The sequence below is a fragment of the Onychostruthus taczanowskii genome, unplaced genomic scaffold (assembly GCF_017590055.1).
Source record: "Onychostruthus taczanowskii isolate IOZ18803 unplaced genomic scaffold, ASM1759005v1 scaffold3, whole genome shotgun sequence".
Classification (NCBI taxonomy): domain Eukaryota; kingdom Metazoa; phylum Chordata; class Aves; order Passeriformes; family Passeridae; genus Onychostruthus; species Onychostruthus taczanowskii.
Genome location: NW_024500349.1, coordinates 17,323,510 through 17,347,378, shown reverse-complemented (window position 1 = coordinate 17,347,378; position 23,869 = coordinate 17,323,510). Strand labels below are relative to the sequence as shown.

Here is a 23,869-nt window from a genome sequence, read left to right as displayed (position 1 = left end):
TGTGTTGTGTTTTATTTGTATTTTACATGTAAACTTTTCAAGGACCTTTTTTTTTTCTGTAATTTAACAGTTCACAGGAGAGAAAGGTTCCAGTGTTACCACTGGTAATGGAAGTGTATTGATGAAAGACTGGTGCTTCAGGCTGAGGGACAGAAAATTATGTGCTTTGGTGTAGGCTGGGCTGTGTTTCTGGGCTGTTGAAGAATTGATTTGGTTTTGGTTTAGAGGCTTTTCAGAGTCTCACTTCAAGAGTGGGTTTGGTGTTGGAAGGTGTTGTCAGTGAGGAGTTACTGTGAAAGATGGATGATCTTGGTATAGCATGACCATGACATTACCCAACAGAAACCTCTTAAGGAGTTAATTATTTTTTTTCCTACACTTGAACTGCATACCCACCCTAAACCATCTCAGTGGACTCCAGATGTATCAATGATGCCTGAATAATTTGTGTGTGGCCTAGGAAATACAACTCGGGGCCTACAGCAGACCAATATCCTCCAGCAGCTGTGTCTACAAGCTTGACAGGATGGTTTAGGGCATTTCAAACTGCTTCCAGTGCCGGGGTGTGTAGTTAAATGAATTCCACAAGGAACCAGGCTTTTCTCCCTGGCAGAATATGTTATTAATGTGACATTATAAATTGTTCCTGGTGGATGCCCCCTATGGACTTTGATGTCCCAGGAGAAGTCTGTTTGTGGGTCTCTTTAAACATTGACTGTAGCCTTGACAGTTTCGCTGTGGTTTCTAAATGTACATTTGGAGATGGTAATATATAAATGTCTTAAATGTTTTTTTTTTTTTAGTTTGTGAAGTAGAATTCACAATGTAGTTTAATCAAATGCATTTAAGCCCATAGGAATTCTGTGGAGTTTTCCCCTGAGAATTCTGGTTACCTGGTTTATGAGATATTTAAAAATCTACTCTTGGAAATGAAAGGTAAAATGAAGCTTCAAACCTTCATACAACTAGTTAGATATAAATATTCGTCACAGAGAATGTCAGCTAGCCTGGTTATCTGGTGTGTAGTTTGGTTCCATCAAAAGTCAGAATTACTTCAGATTGATTACTGTAATACTGATTACATAAAAAGAAGCAGGACCATTCTGGAAAAGTATAGTGAGTTACTTATAGTATCCAGGCAAAAGAGTCTTAACCTGACAAGAGAGAGGAAATTTTATGTGCAGTAATCATTGCAAACTCTACATGATAGGTGCTTTAGGATGCTTTTACTGAATGGGACAGCTTAATCCAACTACTTGTCTCAAGGACAGAAAGTTGTCTTGCTGTAGCAAAAGATTCACATAAGAATCAGATCATGGTTTTAATTCACATGCTATCCAATTTCTGATAATTGATTGTTTAAATGTTCTAATGCAAAATGTATTTGTTAGTAAAATGGGTTATTAAAACTGAAAATGGAGGTGGCTTTCATTTAAAGCTATCTTGAACAGCAGTGTCTTTTTGGTAATGAATCTTTTTGTTGATGTAAATTTAGTGCTTTTGGTGCAATTTATGAAGTGCTGACAGATTTGCATGTGCATTCATTGCTTTGGTATGAATGTGCATTTTTATTTCATAACCACCAGTCTTAGATCTGAGTGGTCCAAGTCTCACTATGAATTTTTCAGAAGTAACTTGATAGGTTCAAAGAGGGTTTTTGAAACAGAGGAATTGTCTCACCCAGACAGCATTATCAGACAGGAGTAGGTAGTGCTGTGGTTCCATGGCCAAACTAATACATAATTAGCCCTGCTGAAAGGAGGAGGCCTTGCTCCAAATTCTTATGTTTATCTTAAAACTTTAATCTTTGTTTAATGTCCCATTAGATAGATTGAGAAACTGTTTGATAGCATACTAGCCAAAGCGTGTCTTGGGAGTCCTAGTCCAGTTGAGGTTGTTAATCCCCAAGAAAATATTTTCATTCAGTTTTCTTGGACAGGTAGCTGGTTAAATGGGTCAGAGCACAAATGCTGAACATCTTCTAAGGAGAGCAGGTCATAAGAAATGGAAGGTAATGGAAGTTGCCTCCATTTTTAAGGTGTGCCTGAACATTTGAGCATTCATTTGATAAGTATGAAATGCTAATTAGCATACTCCAGCATCTCTGTAATTACCATTTAGATGGCATTCAAAGGTGATGTTTTAGGTCTCCTTTTCTAGAAACGAATGAATCCCAAGATCTCTGCTATAAATCACTAGAAGGACCTCCAAATGCTTCTTCTGGTAATTTGTTAAATGAGTGGGACAAACATCTGTTTCACATATAATTTATGAAAAGACCAAAGAAAAGACCAATTTACAAAAACCATACTGAAACATTAGGCACATGAAGCAACAGTGCTTGCAACAACATCTTAGTGTCTCTCCTTAGTAAGGGGCATCAACAGTGTGCTTACTTTGTAAGGAAGAAAATATTTCCATGCAAGAGTGCTTACAGGTGGCCCCTCCAGTTCTGATAGTAAGTTTTTTAGTGCCTGAGTGCTCTCCAGAGCTGTAGCATGAGGTTCTGTGTGTGTTTACTGCAAATTAGCATATTTGAAACTTTTTTCAGACAGGATACAAGGTAGAAAACACCTACTCCAAGAATTCTGAGTATTGTGTCTAGGTATTGTGGGTATTCTGGGTACTGTGTCTGCAGCCCTTTGTGTAAGCACAGTTCAGACCTGCATTGATACTCTCTTCTGGCAGGATGTGTAAAGTCATTACAGGATGCTTTTGATATGAGGAAAGGATGGGGCAGGCAGCCTTTGCTTACTGCAGCAGCACTCAGTGCCATTGGGTTTGGCTGTGCCCTTCCATTGGGTCTGCACAGCATCCTTTATCCTTTCTCCATTATCCTCTGTTGTGCCAGTGCCAGCCTCCTGCATCTGCAGCAGGAGCACTCAGCTCAGGTGCTGTGTTTTTGCAGAGGCAGTGGTCAGGCTCTGGTGGTGAAGAATAAAGGAAAGAAGGTTCACTGGTTGGGGAGGTGGTGCAGTGAGTGGGGCCTGAGCAGTGGTCCTGCTTGGACAGGGTAATTCCCTTTGCATACTGTCCTGAAAAGATTATCAGCATCTCTGACTGTGACAGTACATGCATGGGAGAGCATTTGCTGACAGCTCACCATTTATCTCAACACCTTTGATTTTTGGAGGTGAATGATGGCATTGCAGTGGAATGTGCTCAGCACTCAGCGATGGCATCATTCTATGGCAGAAAGAATCTTCCTGTGCTGCCTTTGGCCCTTCTTGGGCACTTGTGCTGCTGCCTGTCTTGTATCCAGCACAGTTTGCTTTTACAGCCACCCTGTGAACTCTAGCAAAGAATTGATGTGGGTGAACTTGCTTTCATCTGGAGATGTTCTTTTCAGCATATCAATTCCTGATCTAGTTCTCCAAGCAACAGCCAGGATACAGGGGTCTTGGTAGAAGTGACTGCCATAGGAAATGTGACACTTGTAGTTTATCATGCATTGCAATTTCAGCTAATGCCTTAGATTGCTATAATGAATTTTGAGTTTTAGCTGCATTGTGGGCTGCTTCAAATTGTGGGGTTTGACTCCTTTCCTGCCTTCCCCTGTTGTGTGGTGCTTTCCTGCCCATTTGTTTTCTGATACACGAGTCTTTCCAGTGCTCATGGGTGCTAATCAGTGCTAATCAGAGATTAGCTCATGGGTGCAACGTAAAAGTAACAACTCAGTGTTTTCTTTTGGATCAGTGAATTAATGCAACTTATTTGGTTCTATGATCACAAGGCAGCAAGGGAAAACAATTAGGTCTTTTAAGTCGTATTCTGCCATGAGCTGAAAAGGAAAAAATCCTGTTTCTGTGTTACAGCTGGGGACACCTCAGTGTGGAGAGATCATGACCTGCCTTATTTTGAGCTTTAGTGTTATATTTATTACAGTAGTTTTTGTTATTTGACCTGTTTAGAGGTGAAATGCTTTTCCTCTGACTACAGAAAAGCAAGGTACTATTCCCTGGTTTGCAGGGAGCAGGTTTAATGTTTTACCCAGAGGATCAAGACAGTTGTTGCATTTGAATTGGCAATGATTTTCCTGGAAACATTACCTGAAATTCAGTTATTTTCAGGCAGAGTTGTTAGTGTACAATTTTCTGTGTTGCTGGGGGTTTTGTGTTCCAAAATCCACATAACGTTTTGGCTTCTGTAACTTCAGTCTTGCTACCTAGTAACAGCAAGAGTCCTGAGGTCCTTCATTTTGCCTGGTGTTTTGGTAATGGGCTACCCTGAGTTCTTTGCTTAAGCATTTGCCTTTTTCTGAAGAGTTCATGTCATCTGCTGTTGTTGATAGATAAAAAGTCTTTCTTATTGGCTTCCTTGAGGCTTCTCACCTTTTGTTCTCTCTTGATCTTTGCTGTTCTTACAGCACCACAAATTCTGCACTAGAAGACAGAGTATACTCCAACATTTTTATTGAAACTGAATCTAATACTCTGTCCTCCCATAAGCTTCTGGTAATACCTAGATTATAATATACTGAATTTATCTCCAGACAGTGGTTGGTAATACTCTTAAGTATCAGTGGTTTAACATTTGGATTTTCTGAAGCTTGGAAGTTGTATTTATATAGTATTTTCCCCTTTTTAGAAATGCCTTGACTTTTTTTCCCCCCCCTTCTCTTTTTGCTGCTTAGATTTCTTAATCTGATATGCTGCTCACATTCAGTAAAAAATTGACTGGAAGTACCAAAATGACTACAGTAAGAGGAATCATTAGGAAAAAACCCAACACCCTGCATTTGTACTGTTTGGAACAGGCCTTTTTTTGTGAAAAGGTTATCAGGGATGGAAAAGTTCTGCTAAAATAGACTTAGAGGGCTGAAATGTTATTATTTGCTGAGTGGTGCTATTAATCATCCTGATTTAGGGAGCAAAAGCATAAACAGGGTCTGCCTAGCTATATTAATGTGTATTTGGTGGTAGATACAACAAATGATAGTGCAGCAGCCTCCTGCTGCCTTCTCTCAGTGCTTTTGGTATTTTTTTTCTTCTGCCTGCTGTACTTGGTTGTCAAAATCATAAAGGAATAGTTTCTCTGACAAGTCCTGCCCCTTTTCCTGCCTCAGCATAATCCATCTTGCTGAGCATTCTGCAGTGCCCTGCGGTAGAGTGGTTGCTGTGTCTCACTTGAGAGAATTACAGGAAGAGCGCTGGAGAATTGTTCCCAGGCTGCTGACAGCAATCACCTGACGGTTGAACACGTGCTGATACCAAGTGCTGACCTCTTCCTTTGCTGTGCAGGCTGATAAGGCATGGCCAAGTCTTGGTTAGGCTTTGGTGTGGCAATAATCCACTGAGAAGCTGGGTTGATATCAGGGATCTCTAGGAGAGTCCATGATCTTCCTTAAATAACTTTGTTTCTGCAGCTGTTGTGCTGGGGAGGAGAGATTCACTTGGAGAATAGGCTGATACGCTGTGGGAGATTAAAAACTCAGAGCTTACATGATAGGTTGTTTTGTTTTTATTCAAACTCCAGGTAACGAGAAAATTTGGATTATAAATAGAAAGCTTAACAGTGGGAGTAATATAGTATATAGATCATTGTACACGTGAGTGAATGACCTTCATAACTAACCCATGAGTCATTCCTGTGAGAATAAATTGGACTACAAAACAATTAACTGCTGTGGTTGTACTTGCTGGTTGATATGATAGACTGACAAAACTAGCCTGTTTTAAAAATGGACATAGTGCTTGTTTTGGAAATTATAAAATTCCCACGTTTCCACATTAAGTGTTGGTTGACTTCTATAAAGGTACTAATAGGTCAACTTTATGTTGAGGAAAAATTGCTTTACATGGAAGAAAAAGAAGCTACAAAACAAAAAGTGTCTGAGGTAGAAAAAATCTTACCACTTGCTTGCTAGTGTATGTAAGATAAAAGTTTGTTCCTGTGTTGTTTTACTCAATGACTATGAAGGTTGGGAAGGGGGTAGGGGTATTTTTTAGCAGCTGCACTTGTTCAGCAGAAATACTTTGTGGCGTTTCACATTTAAGTAATTGCACCTAAACCAGATGGTAACTTACATATTTTTATTATCATATTGATTACTTAATGATGCATAATGCATATTGTCTTAACTTGGTGATTTGTTAGAAATCAGCTTGGATTTTTGTGGAGGTACCAGAAGTGGAACAAATACTGCATTTCTGACCTTCACTTTGTCAGTTGTACTTCTGAACAGTCAGGCAGTCACAAGTCTTTCCTTGCTTTCATACCTCTATTGCTGCTATCACCAGGTTCTTCAGTTTTCATTAAAAGCTTATTCTAAACTTTCAGTACTGAAGAACTTGATAAAATCATTGGTGTTCTCAATAACACTCATTTTGGGAGAGTTGTGATTGATGAAGAGAGTAGTTGTAGTTGCTAAACTTTTCTGGTTTTAATGCAAGTATTATGCTTATTGACTTTCTGGTTTATGAATTTTTTTCCTGTTCTTTGTCTCAAGAGAATTAGAGAAAAGCAGTTTTCTGATAATTCTGGTAAATAAAGACTGCTTGTATAGGTCTGGTGTTGTACCCCATGGCCCAACACCTCCCCCATCTTTTTTTTTTCCTTTTTGGAAAGAGACTATTGTCTTCCTGGTGAGGGTGGAACAATAGCTGTTCTGAATGACATAACAGTGGAACTAGAATTTGAAAATCATTTTATCCATGACCCCCTTTCTCTATTTTTGCCCTCTCCTTCCTGCTTGGTACAGACTGAATGCCTCCTTGGGACACTGTGTGTAAACCTTCATGCTTTGCTGCTAAATGTGCATCAGAATACATGTTTGGAGTATTTAATATGGCAAGTGCTAAATTAAACACTTGGAACACTTTAGGATTATGAGTCATCAGTCCCTGGCTGCTGTTTTTAGATTTCAATAATTAATACAACCTATCTGGAAGTTACTTTTCAGATCATGGTGATCCACAATAAATCTTGAATAGAATAGAGATAAGCTGGAAAATTCAGGTACCTGTATGCAATATTTTCTAATAGGTTTACCAGTTTTTAATGCTAAACAGGTAAAATAAGGAAATCAGCTACTTTATACATATGAAATTATTTTTAGGTCCAGAAGCAAGCAGAATTTAGACCAGAAGGAGAATAGCAATTACCTTTGGGGGAATCCTAGTTCAGTAGCCTCAGATGTTTCAAAGGAAGAATCTTGCCTGTTAACATTTTTTTTTTTTTAAATTAAATAACCCCTAATGGTTAAATACAGAATCACTCAGTAATATTGACTCTTAAATGTTCTGTTTCGTAGAAGACCCTTTTGAGGACTTCTTCGGTGGCAGGCGGGGTCCAAGGGGAAGCAGGAACAGAGGTGGTGGTGGATCATTTTTCTCTGCCTTTGGTGGATTCCCTGCTTTTGGAAGTGCTTTCTCTCCATTTGACACAGGTAAATATCATAGTATTTAAGAAAGAATGCAATTTTGGCTCATAAAGGATTGTAATACAACAAGCTGGCTTCTCCATTCAGGCAATTCTGTGACTGATTTTTTTTTTAAATTAAGCTGCTGTCTGTAGGGTGTAAATGAAAATTAAGCTGTAGTTAAGAGTATTTGGGCTATGGCTTCTCCATTCAGGCAATTCTGTGACTGATTTTTTTTTTAAAATTAAGCTGCTATCTGTAGGGTGTAAATGAAAATTAAGCCATAGTTAAGAGTATTTGGGCTGCCTGAAAGTTCATATAGAGTGAAGAGATCTCTGAGAAGTGGAACTTTCTGTTTTTATTATTTTGATTCTACAGTTTCGTCATGGCTTTAGAATTCTTTTGTTTTGTTTGCTTTCAGGAGTGTGATGAGTTTTATTACACATCCTGAAAAACATGTGCCTAAATCCCACGGTGCTACTTAGTTAGAGTGCTGGGAATCTGGGCATTGTTTGGGGTGTTACTGATACAGGATTTGTTCTGTCTGCCAGCTCGGGGCATCCCAACATCTGCACTAAAGCTGATGATCAGTCATTAGAGTTGCTGGCTTTCCCCTGAGAGCAGAGTGTGGATAAAGGCTGAGTGCCTTTTCAGGGGAGGAGCTGGCAAATGGTTTTTGGACAATGCTGTGCATTTGGAACTTGAACTTTGGGTCCATATGAGAGAAATGGATTGGGCTGGAGCCGTGGTTTTATTCTCAGGCTGGTGTTAATGCCATCTGATCACTGATGCTACGTGATGAAACCAGCTGAGGGCTTCCTGAAAGTAGGATGTAGTCTGAGTGGATGATAAATTTGGTTCCCACAATCATGCAAAATTACATTTTATTCAAATGCCTTTTTTTTCAATAGGTTTTACTTCGTTTGGCTCCCTGGGACATGGAGGCCTTACTTCATCATTCTCCTCTACGTCATTTGGTGGCAGTGGAATGGGAAACTTCAAATCAGTATCAACCTCAACTAAAATAGTTAATGGCAGAAAAATTACTACAAAGAGGTAAGTGATATAAATATATTTATATGAAACTATATGTAGAGAGACTTAGATACCTATAGTTACATGCATATAAATATATTGCATCTTTACACACACACATAAGGTTTTATGTTTTACTTTTGTTGTTATGTTCATCATATTACTTGGATTTCTCTGAATGCTTAAAAACATTTTGAAATACTTTATTGGGTTCTCTGTCTCTTCTTGGCATTGTTGAGTTACTTAATGCTGTAGCTGGAGCTCTTTTAGGCTTCAGAACCTCCTGTGTGGTGCTGCACCTTTTATTATGGTCCTGACTGTGGTCTGCCCAGTCAGCTTGAACTTGTGTAAGGAAAGTGTGCTTGGTGTCTACGGACTGTGAAGCTTATAATTGGAAACTTTTGCAGATGTTTTGAAAGAATTTTTGTAGATGTTATGCAGATGTTATGAACCAGTCAGCTTGAACTTGTGTAAGGAAAGTGTGCTTGGTGTCTACGGACTGTGAAGCTTATAACTGGGAACTGGGAAGAATTTTAGTTTTGCAGATGTTATGAAAGAATTTTTCCTAGCATCTGCTTAGGGTGCTTTCCTAGTTTTGCAGATGTTATGAAAGAATTTTTCCTAGCATCTGCTTAGGGTGCTTTCCTAGGCAGTGTTTGAGTGAAGTCTTTCTAGTAATTTTTTTTCTGTCTGTTAAATTAAATAAGAAACTGAAGCCTGCTTTGGAGAAAAATGTGCTTGTTTGTTGGACAGTGAATTTTCAAGTCCTGTACACAGTGTACTTTCTCTCCATTTCATGCTTGTGATGGGGAAATCATTGTATTTGGGAAACCCAATTCTTAGCTAGCTATAGAAAATCCTACATGGAATATTATAATCAGTATAGGAGTACTGAACATATATTTAAATGTAATTTCATTACTTAATAGAAAATGATGGAAAAGTGAGGGAGGATGAATTGGTTTTGTTTGTTAACTTGGTCCCATACTTGTAAGTGCAAGGTGCTTCTGTGAACTGTTGTACTGGAGAGGTCCTATCATCTTGACCACTTAATAACAGCCTCTGGATCACATGCTGGTGTGGTCATGATATTTTTATGTGAGTGTATTCCAGAAAAACCTGAAAACTCAAAAGGTCTTTAATAATCTCCCTTTTCAATCCAGGGATACTTGAATTTTGTAACATGCACGTTGGTCATAAAGTTGGTGTATAGTAGATCTACATATTACTTGCTCTGATCAAATTAAAAGTGGATTTAAGACTGTCTTGTGTACAAAATTGTGATTGGACCTAGAATATCATACATTTAACAAATGGGTAGGGACTAAATGCAGTGTCAAGATTGCGCAATTGATCTGTCAAGGCATTTAGGTTTAGATAACAGTGTAGTGTGAGCACAACTGTGACAATGTATGAGGTGGCAGCTGTAACTGTGAACTCTACATCCTGGAGGATTCCAACTTCCAGAAGGCAATTTTCCTGACTAAGCAGTGGGGAAATGCAGATGGGTGCTGCTGCCAGCTCCGGCACTGGTAAATACCAAAGCTTGCCAAGTACAGTTGCATTAAGCAGGTGCTGCTCCCTTACAGTTTGTTATCTAAACCCAAGGTCTGGTGTGTGTTTGAAACTGCCTGCAGTGCTCTAAAATGGCTCATGGTGTTTTTGTCCTGCAGGATTGTTGAGAATGGACAAGAGAGAGTAGAAGTTGAAGAAGATGGCCAGTTAAGGTCGCTAACAATAAATGGTAAGGAGCAGCTGCTACGCTTGGATAACAAGTAATTCAACGCACGCATTTAACAGAAATTTTAAGCTCTAACAGCCACCATTTGAGGATTGACAGGAACATTTTTTGAAGATTTCAAATGAATTCAACTTTCTGTATATCCGTACTCAATCTTAAGTAGTATAAGTAGCTCACAGAAGCTCATATTTGTCATAGACTTTTGAGTTAATCGTTGGGACCACATCAATTGGACCATTTTTTGTCCTTAAAATTGTTGTAAACTTCTGTATGCACTTTTCTTTTCTTATCTGTGATCAAGGTGAACCATGATCCTCCAGTAGTGCTAGGGCGAGATGTACACTAACACTAGCATGAATCTTGCTTTTTCCAATTTGAAATGTGAGCCAATTAGTAGTTCAAGTCTGCTGTGAAGTTAACAGTTCCAGGATAACCTTTTTAATAATTTCAACTTTTTCTTTTTTTTTTTTTTTTAATGTTTAGTAGTGAACAATGTTAATACATTTCTGGTAATGCATTTCTGGTTTAAATAAATTAAGGATGTTTTCTAGTTGTGCATGAATGCAGACAACTTTAGTAAGTTTTGACAAATGTTTAAATGTGTAATGTAAGCAAAAGGTAAACAAAAGTGAAGCCAGTGAGCTGAGTCTTTTGTCATTTGCTAAAAAAAAAATTCAAAATGAATAAATGCTGATGTTTGTGGTGCATTCTTTCATGAATGGCATTTGTAACCTTCCTGTGTCTGTGTGTGATTTGGGCAACTTGGGAAAACGGTGCTTTTTTTTTTTTTTTTTTTCCCCTTACCATCTTTTTCTTCAGTCTTAAGGATGAGGGCCTTTTTTCTTTGCAGATGTTTTCTTCAGTGTGAGTGAAAACATGATTTTTAATTTCATTTCTAAATCTATATTTGAAGCACCTATTTTTAAGAAGCATTCAGAGGCTGACTCTCTAACTCCATCTTTTGCCCTAATATGTAATTATTTTAAGTCTAGGCCTAAAGCAACTCTATTTTAAAAAGTTTTCTAAAGTTATTCTGAGATTTGCTTCAAAAAATAATCTGTAGTAAATATAAGTAAACATTTGATACATTTTATTTAACATTTAATACTTGCAAAAAGACTGAGAATGATGAGTTTTTTTGCTATTTTGAGAACAAATAACTGCTTTGAAGATTTGGGCAAAATTGTTAGGATTATGATATCTCACTCTTATTTTTAGTCCTCAACCAAAAATCAAAAGATGGATTAATGCCCTTTGTTAATTTAATGGAGTAAAGTGTTCATTTGTAGCTAAGACCAGATTTTCAAAGTTTAGTGAAAGATGATTTGGTTTTGGTGTGTCACAGAGAAAGCATGCAGGTAACTAATGGTGAATGTTAACACCTGCCAGGTTCTGGATAGTTCCATGCATAGATCATGGATGTGCAGCTTTCATCTGTGCACCAGCTTTGAACATCTGGCCTTCACAAAACTCTTCAGGGTGGCTTAGTGGTTAAAAAAAAAAAAAAAAAAAAAGCATGGTGTTTTCAAATGATCACCTAATGCCTTCTTGCTGAACACCATCTGCTTTGTACTAACAAATGTGTTGATTATTAAATACATTGAAAAGATATGCTCTTGTTTTTCATGCAGGAAAACCATTTCAACTTAAGCCAAACCAAGCTAACAAACTGCTACTACAGAATTTGTATTTGCAGTAAAGTTAGTATATTGTCCTTTTGTCCCTCTACCATTAATGCTAATTTGATAGAACTGAAAAAAATAACATGTAGAAGAAAAAATAAATATATACTTTGGTTTTGGGACTAAAGCAGTTATATACCTTTTCAAGTTCTTTGCAGAGTTCCTGTTACTTCAGTGTTGTGTTTTTGATGTAGAAGCACAAACTTAGTTTAGAATTAAACAGTGTTTTCTTGTTAATGCTGTTTTTTTCCCCTCCCCATGTATGTTACTTCTTGATCCAGATAACTAAACATGAAATTTATTTCAAAATTTGGCTTTGTTGTGATGTCTTGAGTTATTAAAAATGTTAATTTATATTTATAGGATGCAGTGTGCTCCTTTAAATTATGTAAATTGTAAAAAGTGCTTTAAAATTGATTAACCAAGTCAAATAAAATTAGGACAATCTGGAGTTGAGTTTGAATGCCTTCCTCTGGATACCCCTAGGTTTTACATTAAAGTGCCAAACTTCGCCTTCTAGTTTTATTCCAAGTCATCTTCTTTAACATTTAAATTACCTTGCTCAGGTTAAGAACACAATTAGGGTGGCAGATCTGTACCCACATGCTTATCTTCTTACCTAGGAAAGTGTGATCCTTCTCACAGTGTTACACACAAACAGGTCACACCAGGGTTCTGTAGTGAAATTTTTTAACACTAAATGTGCTCAAGGTCCAGTTGTTTGGATATCTCTGTTCTGCCTTCAGATCCCTGAAGCTGCTTCTCAGAGCTGGCCAAAATGCAGCATTAGAATGGCAGTGCTGCATTTCCTTGGTAGAAGCTGGCAAAACACAGGGAATGAGTCAGCAGAAGGCAGAATTTGGCAGTAGATTCCTGCAGGAATGACATACCCACACACCAGCATTTCCATAGGCTGGTAGTTGAACTGGGTATGTGGTCCTGGTCCAAATATATAATTGGACCAGCAATTCCAGTTCCAGGTTGAAAAATTTGTCATCATTTATTTGATCTAAACCTAACAGTCTCCATCTCCTTCAGTGTGTTTTTTGAAATAACATCACATCCAACTTCTTTTTTTTTTGATGCAACTTCTTGCATCCAGCTCATTTTTAAAAAACACAAAATAAATCCACTGTAACATTGAGAATTTCTTAGCTGAATTTAGTTGCTTTCTCCTGAAAACCCACTTGTTAGGTTGCTTTGAAAAAAATTTTATGTTGTTCCTTTCTAATACATAGTTTGCATGGATGTACAAGACCTGTTTATTAGGAGTGATAGATAATCAAGGGCAGCACATTTCCTTAAACTTCAATTTTGGCCAAAATAGTACAAAATAATTAACAACAGAAAAAGTTCTTGACAGCAAATGCTAGGTACAAATGTACAGTGGGATGAGGCAGCTTCCAAAACCAGATTCTGTTGGATTAAAAGTGCCATCTTTTCATACATGAGGGATTAATTTTGAATGTTTAGGGACACCATCCCATTTAAATTAAGCTTCCTGGAAAAACAGCGGTTTGGAAAAACCAAGATGGAGTTTTTGAACCTGCTAAGTCATTTAGTCTTTCGTGCTCTGCTTCAAAGTTCATTGGTGGATACAAGAACTTTGTAATGCTTTCTCCTGGTGCAACCTCTTTGCAGTCCTTTGTGCATGGCAGCAATCCCAGTGCAGCACACTAACCCCAGTCTCTCTGTAGATTGCATGGCACCTACCCCTTCCACTTGGCTTTACTGAAGGAGTTTGGGATTTTGCGTTGGAATGCTTCACACTGTAAAATGGCTGCACTCGTGCAGCGCTCAGTTCTCACAATACCTCTCTGCTGAGAATCAGAGGGGTTGGTCTGTGGTGTAGGTGACAAAGCTGCTCTGCAGAGAATGTGTGCGTAGCATTTGTCAGGTGGATCCTGTATCAACTTGTGATTAATTGATGAGCTGAGTTAGAATGCTGAAAACAAGATTGTAAAAGATTTAAAAACCCATCATCTCTAAGCCCAGAGGGTTTGTACCTCGTCTCAGTGTTTGTGTTTGGTTATCCTGTTTCCTTGACTCCTTCAGTGTTTTGGCATTAGGTGTAACTGGAGGTTTGTCTTTTGTATTTAGCTGTGCTGTGTTTCAGACCATCTGTGGGATAGTCCAGTGATAATGTGAGATTTTATTTTTTATTTTTGGAAATGTGAGTTCTTGAATCTGCTTCTGTTCTGTTTGAGCAGTGGGCTCCTTTGCCTGAGTTTAATCTGTGTTTGTAACAGGATAGTGCTTCTGAAGATGGTTGTGTGTTGATGATTCCACTCCGTGTGTGGAGACACGAGGCTTGACTCGATTTCAGAAGGCTGATTTATTATGTTAGATATTATATTAAAATGCTACATTAAGACTATACTAAAAGAACAGAGAGATCAGAAGGCGACAAGAACAAAACAGAACAGAATAGAATAACAAAAATCCTGTGACTGCTCACAGCCTTGGCACAGGTGGCTGTGATTGGTCATCAATGGAAAACAATCCACATGGACCAATCATGGATGCACCTGTTGCATTCCACAGCAGCAGATAGTTATTGTTTACATTTCTCTCCTGAGGCTCCTCAGCTTCTCAGGAGAGGAAAAATCCCAGCAAAGGATTTTCTTAATATCATGGCTACAGTTGTGTTGCACAATGAATGCTACAGCTGTTTGATGCTTGTGGTCAGAGAACCTTTGAAAAGGGCTTAGTACTTATAATACTTGTTAACCTTTTTGTGGAAGTGTTTCTTAGTATTTTTGGAAAATTTGCCTCTTCGGTTGTGATTTTTGGATGTTCTGGTAATCAGGCTTATTTTCAAGTCATGGTATTCTCATGGGCTAGTGGCAATATGGACATCAGTAACCTGCCAGTCAGCAGTAACCAAACTTTGAAATTTACCCTTGTTTAACATAAGAAAGCCTGTTTGCACTGTCTGCTCCCTCATGGCTTGTTTACTTTAGGATTGAACTATGACCACAGACTTGATTTGCCTCAACATAGACAGTTTGGGTTTTCTTGTTACTGTTTGTCTTAAAGTGGTTGTCGTAGGTACAGAACTTCTTATCTTCCACCTGAAATGCTGAAATGGTCCTTATGTGGTACTAAGGCTGGAATGAAGAATGTTGACTTTGTTAGTGTTACAAACTGTACCTTTGAATTTATAATTCTAGTGAGTTTCCTACTTGGTTTTGAAAAATACACCTTGGCTAGAGCTGGTTGCTGAGTGGAGTGCACTCCTGAAAAGTTAGAGCTGAAGGTGGTTGGTTTATACTCTGTTATATAGGTCATACATTCACAAGATAATAATAAACCTTATGTTTGAGATGCTGCTGTCAGATTAAAAAAAAAAAAACACGAAAGAATTAAAATCCTGTGGTGATCAGAGCCATAACCCTGAACATCTGCAAGCTGTGCTGATTTAAACTCACTGAAACTTCTCTGAAAACTCTGTTGTGGCAGCCTCAGTGCTGCATTAGGTGTTATCTCACTTAAAACAGCTGGTAGAAAGTTAATCAAAACCCACATGAGTACTTCATGCACTGTCATGCTGCTGTGGCCAAAAGATAGGCAGGAGTTTGGAGGTGATAGTGCCCAGGCCTGAAAGCTGGGCTGTCCTGGTGTGAGGTAGATTGCACCGATGGCCTGACTGCTAATTACCTACTGCATAAAGGAAGTGGAAGTCTTTTAGATGTTGTCAGATTCAAAATGTTGTGGTGGGGATTAAAGTATGTTTAATTGAGAAGATAAGTAAAACATGTTATCAGAAGGAGACAATTAAATAGAATTATCTTTAGTTTCTCTGGCTTTTACAATAAAGTTAACTCTGCAGCATATTGTGTTAATTTTAAACTCACTAAAATGAGGTAATTTTTGAACCTGACTTAAAACTGACAGTCAAGAAAAAATATTTTTAGAGGCTTCTGGTAATAACTCCTAAAATTTGGCTTTGGCCTATAGCTTATCCTTACCTCTGAATCTCAGATGAGGGCTTTTCTGGCTCTTCTTTGCAATGCAGCCAACTTCAAGTGAATTTCCTAAAAACTCCTAAAATTTGGCTTTGGCCTATAGCTTATCCTTACCTCTGAATCTCAAATGAGGGCTTTTCTGGCTCTTTGCAATGCAGCCAACTTTAAGTGAATTTCCTAAAAATAGAAAAAACAAAACCCTGTAGCTGCTAGTTAACCAGCAGTGAAAGTAAAGCTGAATCCTTTCATTCACTTGAATGTTAGAGGGAGATGAAATAGTAACACCTGGTTTGGAAAAGCTCACATGAGCTTGCTGGTCTGTTATATGATAGAACAGATAACATGGTACATTGAGAATGCTTCAGTTCCTCCTTCTTTTTAAAGTCAAATTTGAAACTTCCTGCATTGTTTCTTATTTGTAAATTTATTTGAGTTACTAGAATGAGAGAGGAATCCAGCCTGGGTGACTGGTTGTAGAATTCATGTTGTGGAACCCACATTTGTGATGGCCAGAAAAGAGAATTACTGTCTGTAACGGAGTTGCTTGAAGGTGTTACTAAACCAGCTGAAAATGCAAAGCAGTAGCTCTGGAATCTTCTGTCTTGGTTCCAGTCACAAGCTTGATTGAATTGTGGTGCAGGAGGGGAATTTACCTCCCAATAATAAAAAAAGTCATAAGGCTGCAGAGGCTTGGAGACATCTGGTAGAGGAGCTGGGCAGCCTCATCCATCTTTCGGTTTCCCTCCAGAAATACACGTCACGTCCATGTTAATCTTTGTAACTGATATATAGAGTGAGATTAACTTGCTAATTTATCACACATTTGCATAACTGTCACCATAGCCACCTCTGGCAAAGTTTTCTCCTAGACATGTAGTTGGAGGCTGCCTTTTACTCTTCACAGTAACTAAATCTGCATTTGTCATCCTGTTGTGATATTTGTCATACTCAGCAATGGAAATACTGTGCTTTGCTTTTGTGTAAGAGCATTCTGCAGTATCAGTCACTGTCATTCTCCTTCCAGGGGGAGCTAGACTGTGGATGTTTTTAAATTGTTTTGAACTTCTCTGTGAAAGTATTTCTGAAGGAAAATGGAGAAAACTTACATGGCCAAGGCTCAGCCTTTCCTGCAGCATTTCTTAGCTAGAGGACAAGGCCTCCTGTCTGCAGAGGACTTTGGCCGGGCTTTCTGTAATAATGCTGCCTCTCGTCAGAAGGCACTTTGGTGCTTTGAGTTACTTGGACATCTCCTGTTAAGTAGTCACTCAGACACCCCTGAGAATTACTCTGCTAATCTCATTTCTTACTGCTGGGTGCCTATGGAAATATGGTCAGGTCCTTATCACCAAATGTACTGCACTTGGATAATGAAAGGGCATTATTCATCTGTTCTACAGCAAGTGGGAGCTGGCTGTCCAGGAGAGCAGTAGAGAGCTAGAAATTCACTTGGAGCTCTTTTGGCTGTATCTGGTACTGCCTGCAAGCAGGAGTAGCATTCACAAGCCTCCTGCCCTCAGTTTTTGATTGAGCTCCTGAGTAATGGCCAAGAGGTGGAAGATTTTTCTTTTGGGGACATTCACCTTGAGAGTTAGGACAACCACCAAAATGTTTCTTTTATTAAACACCTCTAGTGCTACTTCTGTCTTTTCTGGGATTGGATGGTGTACCCCTGAGAAGAACAGCAAATCTTAAGGTCCTTTAAACCAGTAAGGGGGAAGCAGGAAAACAATGCAGCTTGTTTTGTACTGTTGACATAAATTTCAAGGACTATTCTCTTCATTTGGCTTTTGCCTTTCTCATCAGGAAAACATGATCACGAGTTATCCCAGTGAATGCAGAAGTGGTGGGTGTTTGTCTGTGTCTCCTTCTCCAGTGAACTCTGCCTGTTCTCTGGCTGCCCAGACTCAGCACTGCTATGGAGGCTGTTCCCCTGCCAGCACAAGCAAGGGAGGTGCTTCTGCAGCCTGTGGATGGTGTGCCAAATTCCACTTTGATTCTGAAAAAATGTGTACAACAGTTAGAAAAAACTCTGCATATCAAAGGTCGCCTTGTTTGGAAGAAGAGTATAAATATTTGTATCAGGCTAGACAAATTCAAATGAGAAGATAAACACACATTTTTAACACATGGATGATTAACTGTTGGAAGGAGCTGCCAAGAGCAGTAGTTTCTCTGGCTTTCATGTCTTAAAGACCAGCTTTCTGAAAAATATCTTGTAGTGAGAAGGGAGTGCTTGGGCTTCACAGAGAAGTGGTGGAAGCTCTGGGAGCCTGGGGCACAGAGCGAGATGCACCATGGAGCACAGTGTTCCTTCCAGCCCTCCTCCATGGGCTGTACCTTGGCTTCTTCCCTCCTGTTGTGTTGCCATTGATGCACAGGTCATGTTCCCTTACTGTGGTTTTCAGACTGGGGGGGATGCTTTTGTGATGTGGGGGCTGCTTTGTCTCTTGGGAGGAGCTGAGGAAGCAGGGGGCTGGGAAGAGAGGAGCCAACACCACGTGCATCTGGGGCAGCCTGATGACTATTGCCCTAAAGCATCCAGTTTGGGATGTGTGGGTGCCAAGAGTGGACTTCATGTGGGAGAAGACATTCTGGATCTGTTCAGGTAAGTTGCTTTATTGTAATGATTGGATTGGATGTTAAGTGAGGAGGAACCAGGGTGAGGTCTGTGATGACTGTGCCAGGGAATTAGATTTGGAATTTGCAATACAATGAACCCTTGTGTATGTTCCTGTCTTCTCACCAACTACTGACTGCACACCTTGAGGCAGCCTAATCCCAGCTCCTCAGTTGAAGATTAGGATGTCTCTTGTTAATCAATGTAATGATACAGCAAATATCCACATTTCAGAGTAAGCTATTCATTTTCTTGAATGTGGGCAATGTTTTAATGGTCTAAAGTTTTTTATTTTTAGTGTCTGTTAAATCTCATGTGGCTAGCAATACATGTGTTTTGAATTTTAAGTGACTGTGATGAAAAGAGCTGGCTTTTTGTTAAGGGAATCACCTTTGGTATTGTGCTAAATGTCTAAGACTGCATTATGTCAGATAAATGGTACTACAGAATAGCCAGGGAATTGTCCTACAGGGCTGTGTGTGAAAAACCTCTCTCTGGATGATTTTTTGGGTTTTGTACAGACCCACAGCTGCACTGTTAGCTTTATTTCTAAGGAGAACTTGAGGAAAGGCAACTTTCTAGAATTATAATTCATCAGCATTTGGGTCATATAAGGAACAAACATTGTTTGTAACAAAATAAAAGGTAAGCTATCATGTGGTAAAATCCTGATATCTCTTGAGTCCTTCCAAGTTTTCAGGAAAGGTATCCTGCTTGAAGAGCACTGGAACTCCAGAATGTTATTCTTCAGTGGTCAAATGAACCATATTTTGAGATCTGAATATTCAGGCCTGAAAATAGCCTTTGTGCAGTCTCCTTTCTGAGCGAGTAATAAAAAGTGCAAGGCTTTTTCCAGTCACCAGCATGGACAGGGCCAGCTGTAGTGACACAAGGAATCTTGTTAATGGAAAAGCAAACAAGTGTACGTGCTGTACTGCTCTGCCCTTTTCTGGCCTAAAAGAGACAGAAACATTTCAGTAGTTTGCAAAGTGTGTAGCCAGTGCACACCTTGAATGTTCATTAGCAGTAAATGGCTTCAAAACTGTTAAAAATTGTTAAAAACAGTTGTTTTTAAATGTACCAGAACTGGAACTTGTTAAAGCAAAACAATTCCATCAATTTTATCTGTGTTTTCCAAGGACCTTCAAAGATTTGAGTTGCATTCTGTGTGGAACCTATTCCAGAGGTGGAAAATGCAGTTTTGTTTGCTGTACAACTCAAGTCCCCTGTTACAGTCACTGTCCAGTGTTTGTAGACTAAACAGTTTTCTTTTGAGAGGCAGGTAGAAAATTACAAGTAGATGATTGGTTTTTACCACTGTTAAGTAAAAAGAAAATGATGTGTACTTTACTATGCATATTCATATTTTATAGGTGTTACATATCAATGTCAGCTACTCCTATGTAGTATCTAAATTGCAGGATCTATTGCAAGGGGGGTGTGTCTAAGTAATTTTGAAAGTACTTTTGAACTATTGCCTTACTTTTGATCTATATTGAAAGTATTAGCCTGAAAGAACTGGAAGAAAGTCCTTTTGGTTAAAGGTTAAAAGTAGAGTAATTTGTCTTCAAGCTTTCTCATAGCAGTTTTGTAGCCATTAATAATTTATTTATTAATAGCTGTAACTGTCTGTAAAAGTGTCATAGAATAGAAAGTGACTTTTAAGTGGCTTCTAATGCAGTGACTAATTGAGAAGATGCTTCTTGTAATCACTCCTAAAAACAAGAAACTCAACTCAGGGAAATAAAACATTTTTCTGAGAAGACACAGGTGTTCAAACCTCCTTGCTCTTCTTGATCAACCAAATTGAGAACATCAGATGAATTAATTACTCTTACGTGGTTTCCACTCTTCCCTCTCCTCTAGCACTTGCTCTGAGATCACATGTGTGGTTTTGCCCTCAAAATGTTTATAGAAGGTGATGACTACATCCCTGGTAACCCTTTTCGTGGAATAAATCACACAGCCAAGTGCATGCCCGTGCTGCTCTGTTGCAGGGGAGGTGCTTGTTGCCCTGCACAGAATAGTTTCCAATAGTGGAAAGTTCTTTTATGAGTGCTGTTTGTGGGGGGGAATTTTGCCTTGCGCCTCCCAGCTCCTCCTGAGACCAAAAGCCAACCCTTGGTTCACGCTGGGCTCTAGATTCAGCTCGCTGTTGTGTTTTCTGGGTGTGGTGGCAAAATTACCCAAATTGTCAGTGTCTCTGCTGTTGGGTTTGGGCCTGTAAGGGGCACAGAGCCAAGCTGGCAACTTTCTTGTAGGTTAGATGAGAGGTTAGATGATAGATTGTTAACAGAGGTCAAAGCCTCTTGGGTTTTCTATTTTTGTGACTATTCTGGCTAATCTTTTAAAATCTAGGTCCTCCAGATTTTCAGTTAAAACTGGAGTAGAGGTGGACACTCAGGTCCCAGCTGAACTGTCATCGGTGTCTATTTATTGCTGCTACAACAGTGTGGTTTTATTTGTTGATTTATCTTCTCAATTGAATTCAGTGCTTTGAAGGCTTTTGCAAAAAAATTCCATCTCCTGGAAGGCAATTTTGCTGCCCTTTTGGCTCCAATTCTGTTTCCAGTCCACTATTCAGTCTTGTCTAAGCAACTTTCTCCTTAGAAAAACAGTTCATGATTCTTCTATTTAGTATTTTTAAATATTACTGTAAATGGAGATTGTTTCTGTAGAGATACCAGGCTGTATCCAATACCAGCAGTTCAAGCAAGGTCAGAATTTTAACTGGAAAGTGACAAAATGTTCTCAAATGTGCCAAATCAGGGACTATTTCTGTCAGTCACTGACTTGCAAGTTAACAAATGCAGGTGAACATCAGCCTTACCTGTTGTGGATCTGTTCCAGGTTTGCTCTCTCTGTCACAGTGCTGTCTGCAGGACATTTCCAACCCTGCAAAGGGAGCCACACTGCTTCACAAGGCTGAGGAGAAATGCTTTAGTGTAAATTGAGTTTGACACCTTCACACTGAGTAAAACTCTTGGCAGATGTTTCTGAGAAGATTCTGAGTATGCTGATGTTCAAGGAAGAGGTGGAATAGCTCTGTTGGATGCTGCACTTTGGGCTGCTACAAAATCGTAGTTACACAGCTCAAACCACTGAAGTTTTGATACTGGTTTTTATAATTTTTCAAATATTTATACCATGATATATTGAGCCCACTGACAAATAGTCACTTAAACATTCTTTCATAAAGCTTTCACTGCCATTACAGAGTTACAGGAGATGAGGGTACATTTTTAATGATGGGTGATTCTGAGCAGAAGCTGGTTATGACAACTTCAGGTGCTGTTCATTTGTGCACTTTTGGTGGGTGCAGCCCTCCCCAGCTCACCTCCACTTCTCCACCGAGAGCCAGTGGGCTCTCCAGTGTGCATTCCACCCTTCTGGAATGTGGAGCACTCCAGCTTCTCTGCCTGTATGGAAAGTTCTTAAATACTGGTCCCCCCTTTTTTGCGTTGGCCCCAGAGATTGTGGTTGTTCCTGCCCTTGGTGCTTCATCCCACGGACCTCAAGGTGTGTGAGAAGAGGAGAAGGTGGGATGGTGCCACTGCAGCCACACAGGATGGGAGCAGCCCTGGGGTGGCCTTCCTGGGAGATACCTGGCCTTCCTGGGTGCACCAAGAGGTACTAATGTCACTCTTCAAACTCTCCTTCTCTTTCCAAAACTCACAAAGCTCTCTTGGTAAAATCTTGCCTGCTCCCACTGGATCTCTGCAGAAGGAGCCTATAAACTGACGATACTGTTTCCAGGCACAAAAGAGAATTGTAAGTATTGTTAGTGTTGGGTGATAGTCATGTTCTTGGTTTGGTGTTTGGGGTTTTTTCAGTTGAGAAAATCTTTGTTTCTGTGCTCTCTTTATTGGTTGTTTGCATCAGAAGTTCATTTTGAGAAGCATACATGGAACTATTTATTTTTGTCTGTTTAAATACCTACATGTATATGTGTGCATACATTTGCATTTATAAACATTGTTACTGACAGATTTTGAAAAATTAGTTGTATTTCTAAACTGTGGTGGGTTTGAAGGCATAGTTCTTTACTATGGGTGGGAAAGGAAGAATGTTTGGAAACTTTGAGATGGATTGGAGATGCCAAGCAACAAAAGTTGGTGCAGCTTGGGAGTCATATCTCCTCTAAGGCTAATTGTACAGGTTTCATAATTAAATATAGTATTTAGTCAAAACTACTATTGAATGTCAACTTGAAACACTATTAAAAAAAAAAGTTCAGGCTTGTAATTTTTATGTCAAAAATGGAACAGCAGCGAATGACTTAGTGTTCCTGACATTGGGAACTGGGTTTTGTGGTGAAAGTTCATGAAATACTTTGAAACCTACTGAGCCTCAGAAGAGATGTCCTGTTACTGTGAGCATGTGATGCTTTCAGGGTCATTTAAAGATGATGGTCTCTGGAGCTCTGTAAATCAGGGATGTGTGCTCACACTGGAAGATGGGATTTGCTTGCTGTAGTCCTACAGGGATAGATGGATGAGGAATAAATTGCATGTAGGGGGGTGTAATTGGAAAGGGCAGGTATCTCTTCTTTTTGTAATTAATACGTGGAACCCTTAGTGTCAGAGCCACAGTGTCATATTTAAGCCTCAGGGTAGAAGGGAGAATATTTTTCAAATGATTAACCTGAAAAGATGAGACCTTGCAGACGGAGCGTGGACAGTGCAATATGAAACTTGGAGCTTCACTTACTGTCTCGTGTCTGTGCTATTTCAACAGCACTAATAGCCATTTGATGAAAGTATAAACTTAGTGATTTTGTGCTTTTGCCAAATTACTATGGAAGTGTTGACAAAACAGCTGGGGAAGTCATTCATCACATTTTTCTGAAGTCACTCATGAGATTCTTTTCTTTTTAAATTTAACTGCATGGCTTTTTCTTGATGTATCTTTTTTTCTTTTACGGTAATGGGTTTGCTGTGCATTAAGGTTTTGAAGACTGGTTTAAAGCTGATAATCAATGGAAAAATATGTAACACAGATGTACAATTTGCAAATTAGGGCTTGCTCAGAACTCTTCTGAAGTTCCTCCTTTAGTGAGGGCCACTAATGGGAATTTAAGATGACGTCTTGATACTTCAACTCATTAGTTTTTAAGAGTTATAAAGATCTGTTGCAAAAGTAGAAGAGCACTTTTCCTCAGCTTTTGCTGTTTGAAGAGCTTTTTAATTAGAAGCCAATTTTGCTTGACCTGGTATTGGAAACTCCTAGAAGGGCTGAAGACAAGAAGGGAAGTTTTGTCTTTGAGGGCAGTGAGGGAGCTGTTTCATCTGGAACTGGGAGGTTCTGGAGAACAAGTGTGAGAGATGTGAAGGTCCACGGGGCTCTGCTTGGGCACAGGGGCAGAGGAAACACTGGTGGGAGGCACCTTGTGTCTGGGTACACCATGGAGGACCTGGCAGGGCTGCATGCAGTTGCACTGTGGAATTTTTATTTCTTTGTTTTCCT

The 23,869-nt window shown here is 39.2% G+C and overlaps 1 protein-coding gene and 1 long non-coding RNA gene across 10 annotated transcripts in view; both read left to right on the top strand.

Moving 5' to 3' along the window:
- DNAJB6 (DnaJ heat shock protein family (Hsp40) member B6) overlaps window positions 1-23,869 on the top strand; it is a 182,851-nt gene that overhangs the window by 17,897 nt on the left and 141,085 nt on the right. For all 9 annotated transcript variants that reach the window (XM_041408329.1, XM_041408330.1, XM_041408332.1 and 6 more), the window contains exons 6-8: window positions 7,253-7,387; window positions 8,272-8,416; window positions 10,069-10,139. In XM_041408329.1, the coding sequence (XP_041264263.1) occupies window positions 7,253-7,387; window positions 8,272-8,416; window positions 10,069-10,139 (351 nt within the window). The remainder of the gene's footprint in view (window positions 1-7,252; window positions 7,388-8,271; window positions 8,417-10,068; window positions 10,140-23,869) is intronic.
- On the top strand, window positions 16,830-21,329 carry LOC121337911. The gene is made up of 3 exons (XR_005952955.1): window positions 16,830-17,759; window positions 18,192-18,391; window positions 21,254-21,329. It is a non-coding gene; the product is annotated as an uncharacterized LOC121337911 (long non-coding RNA).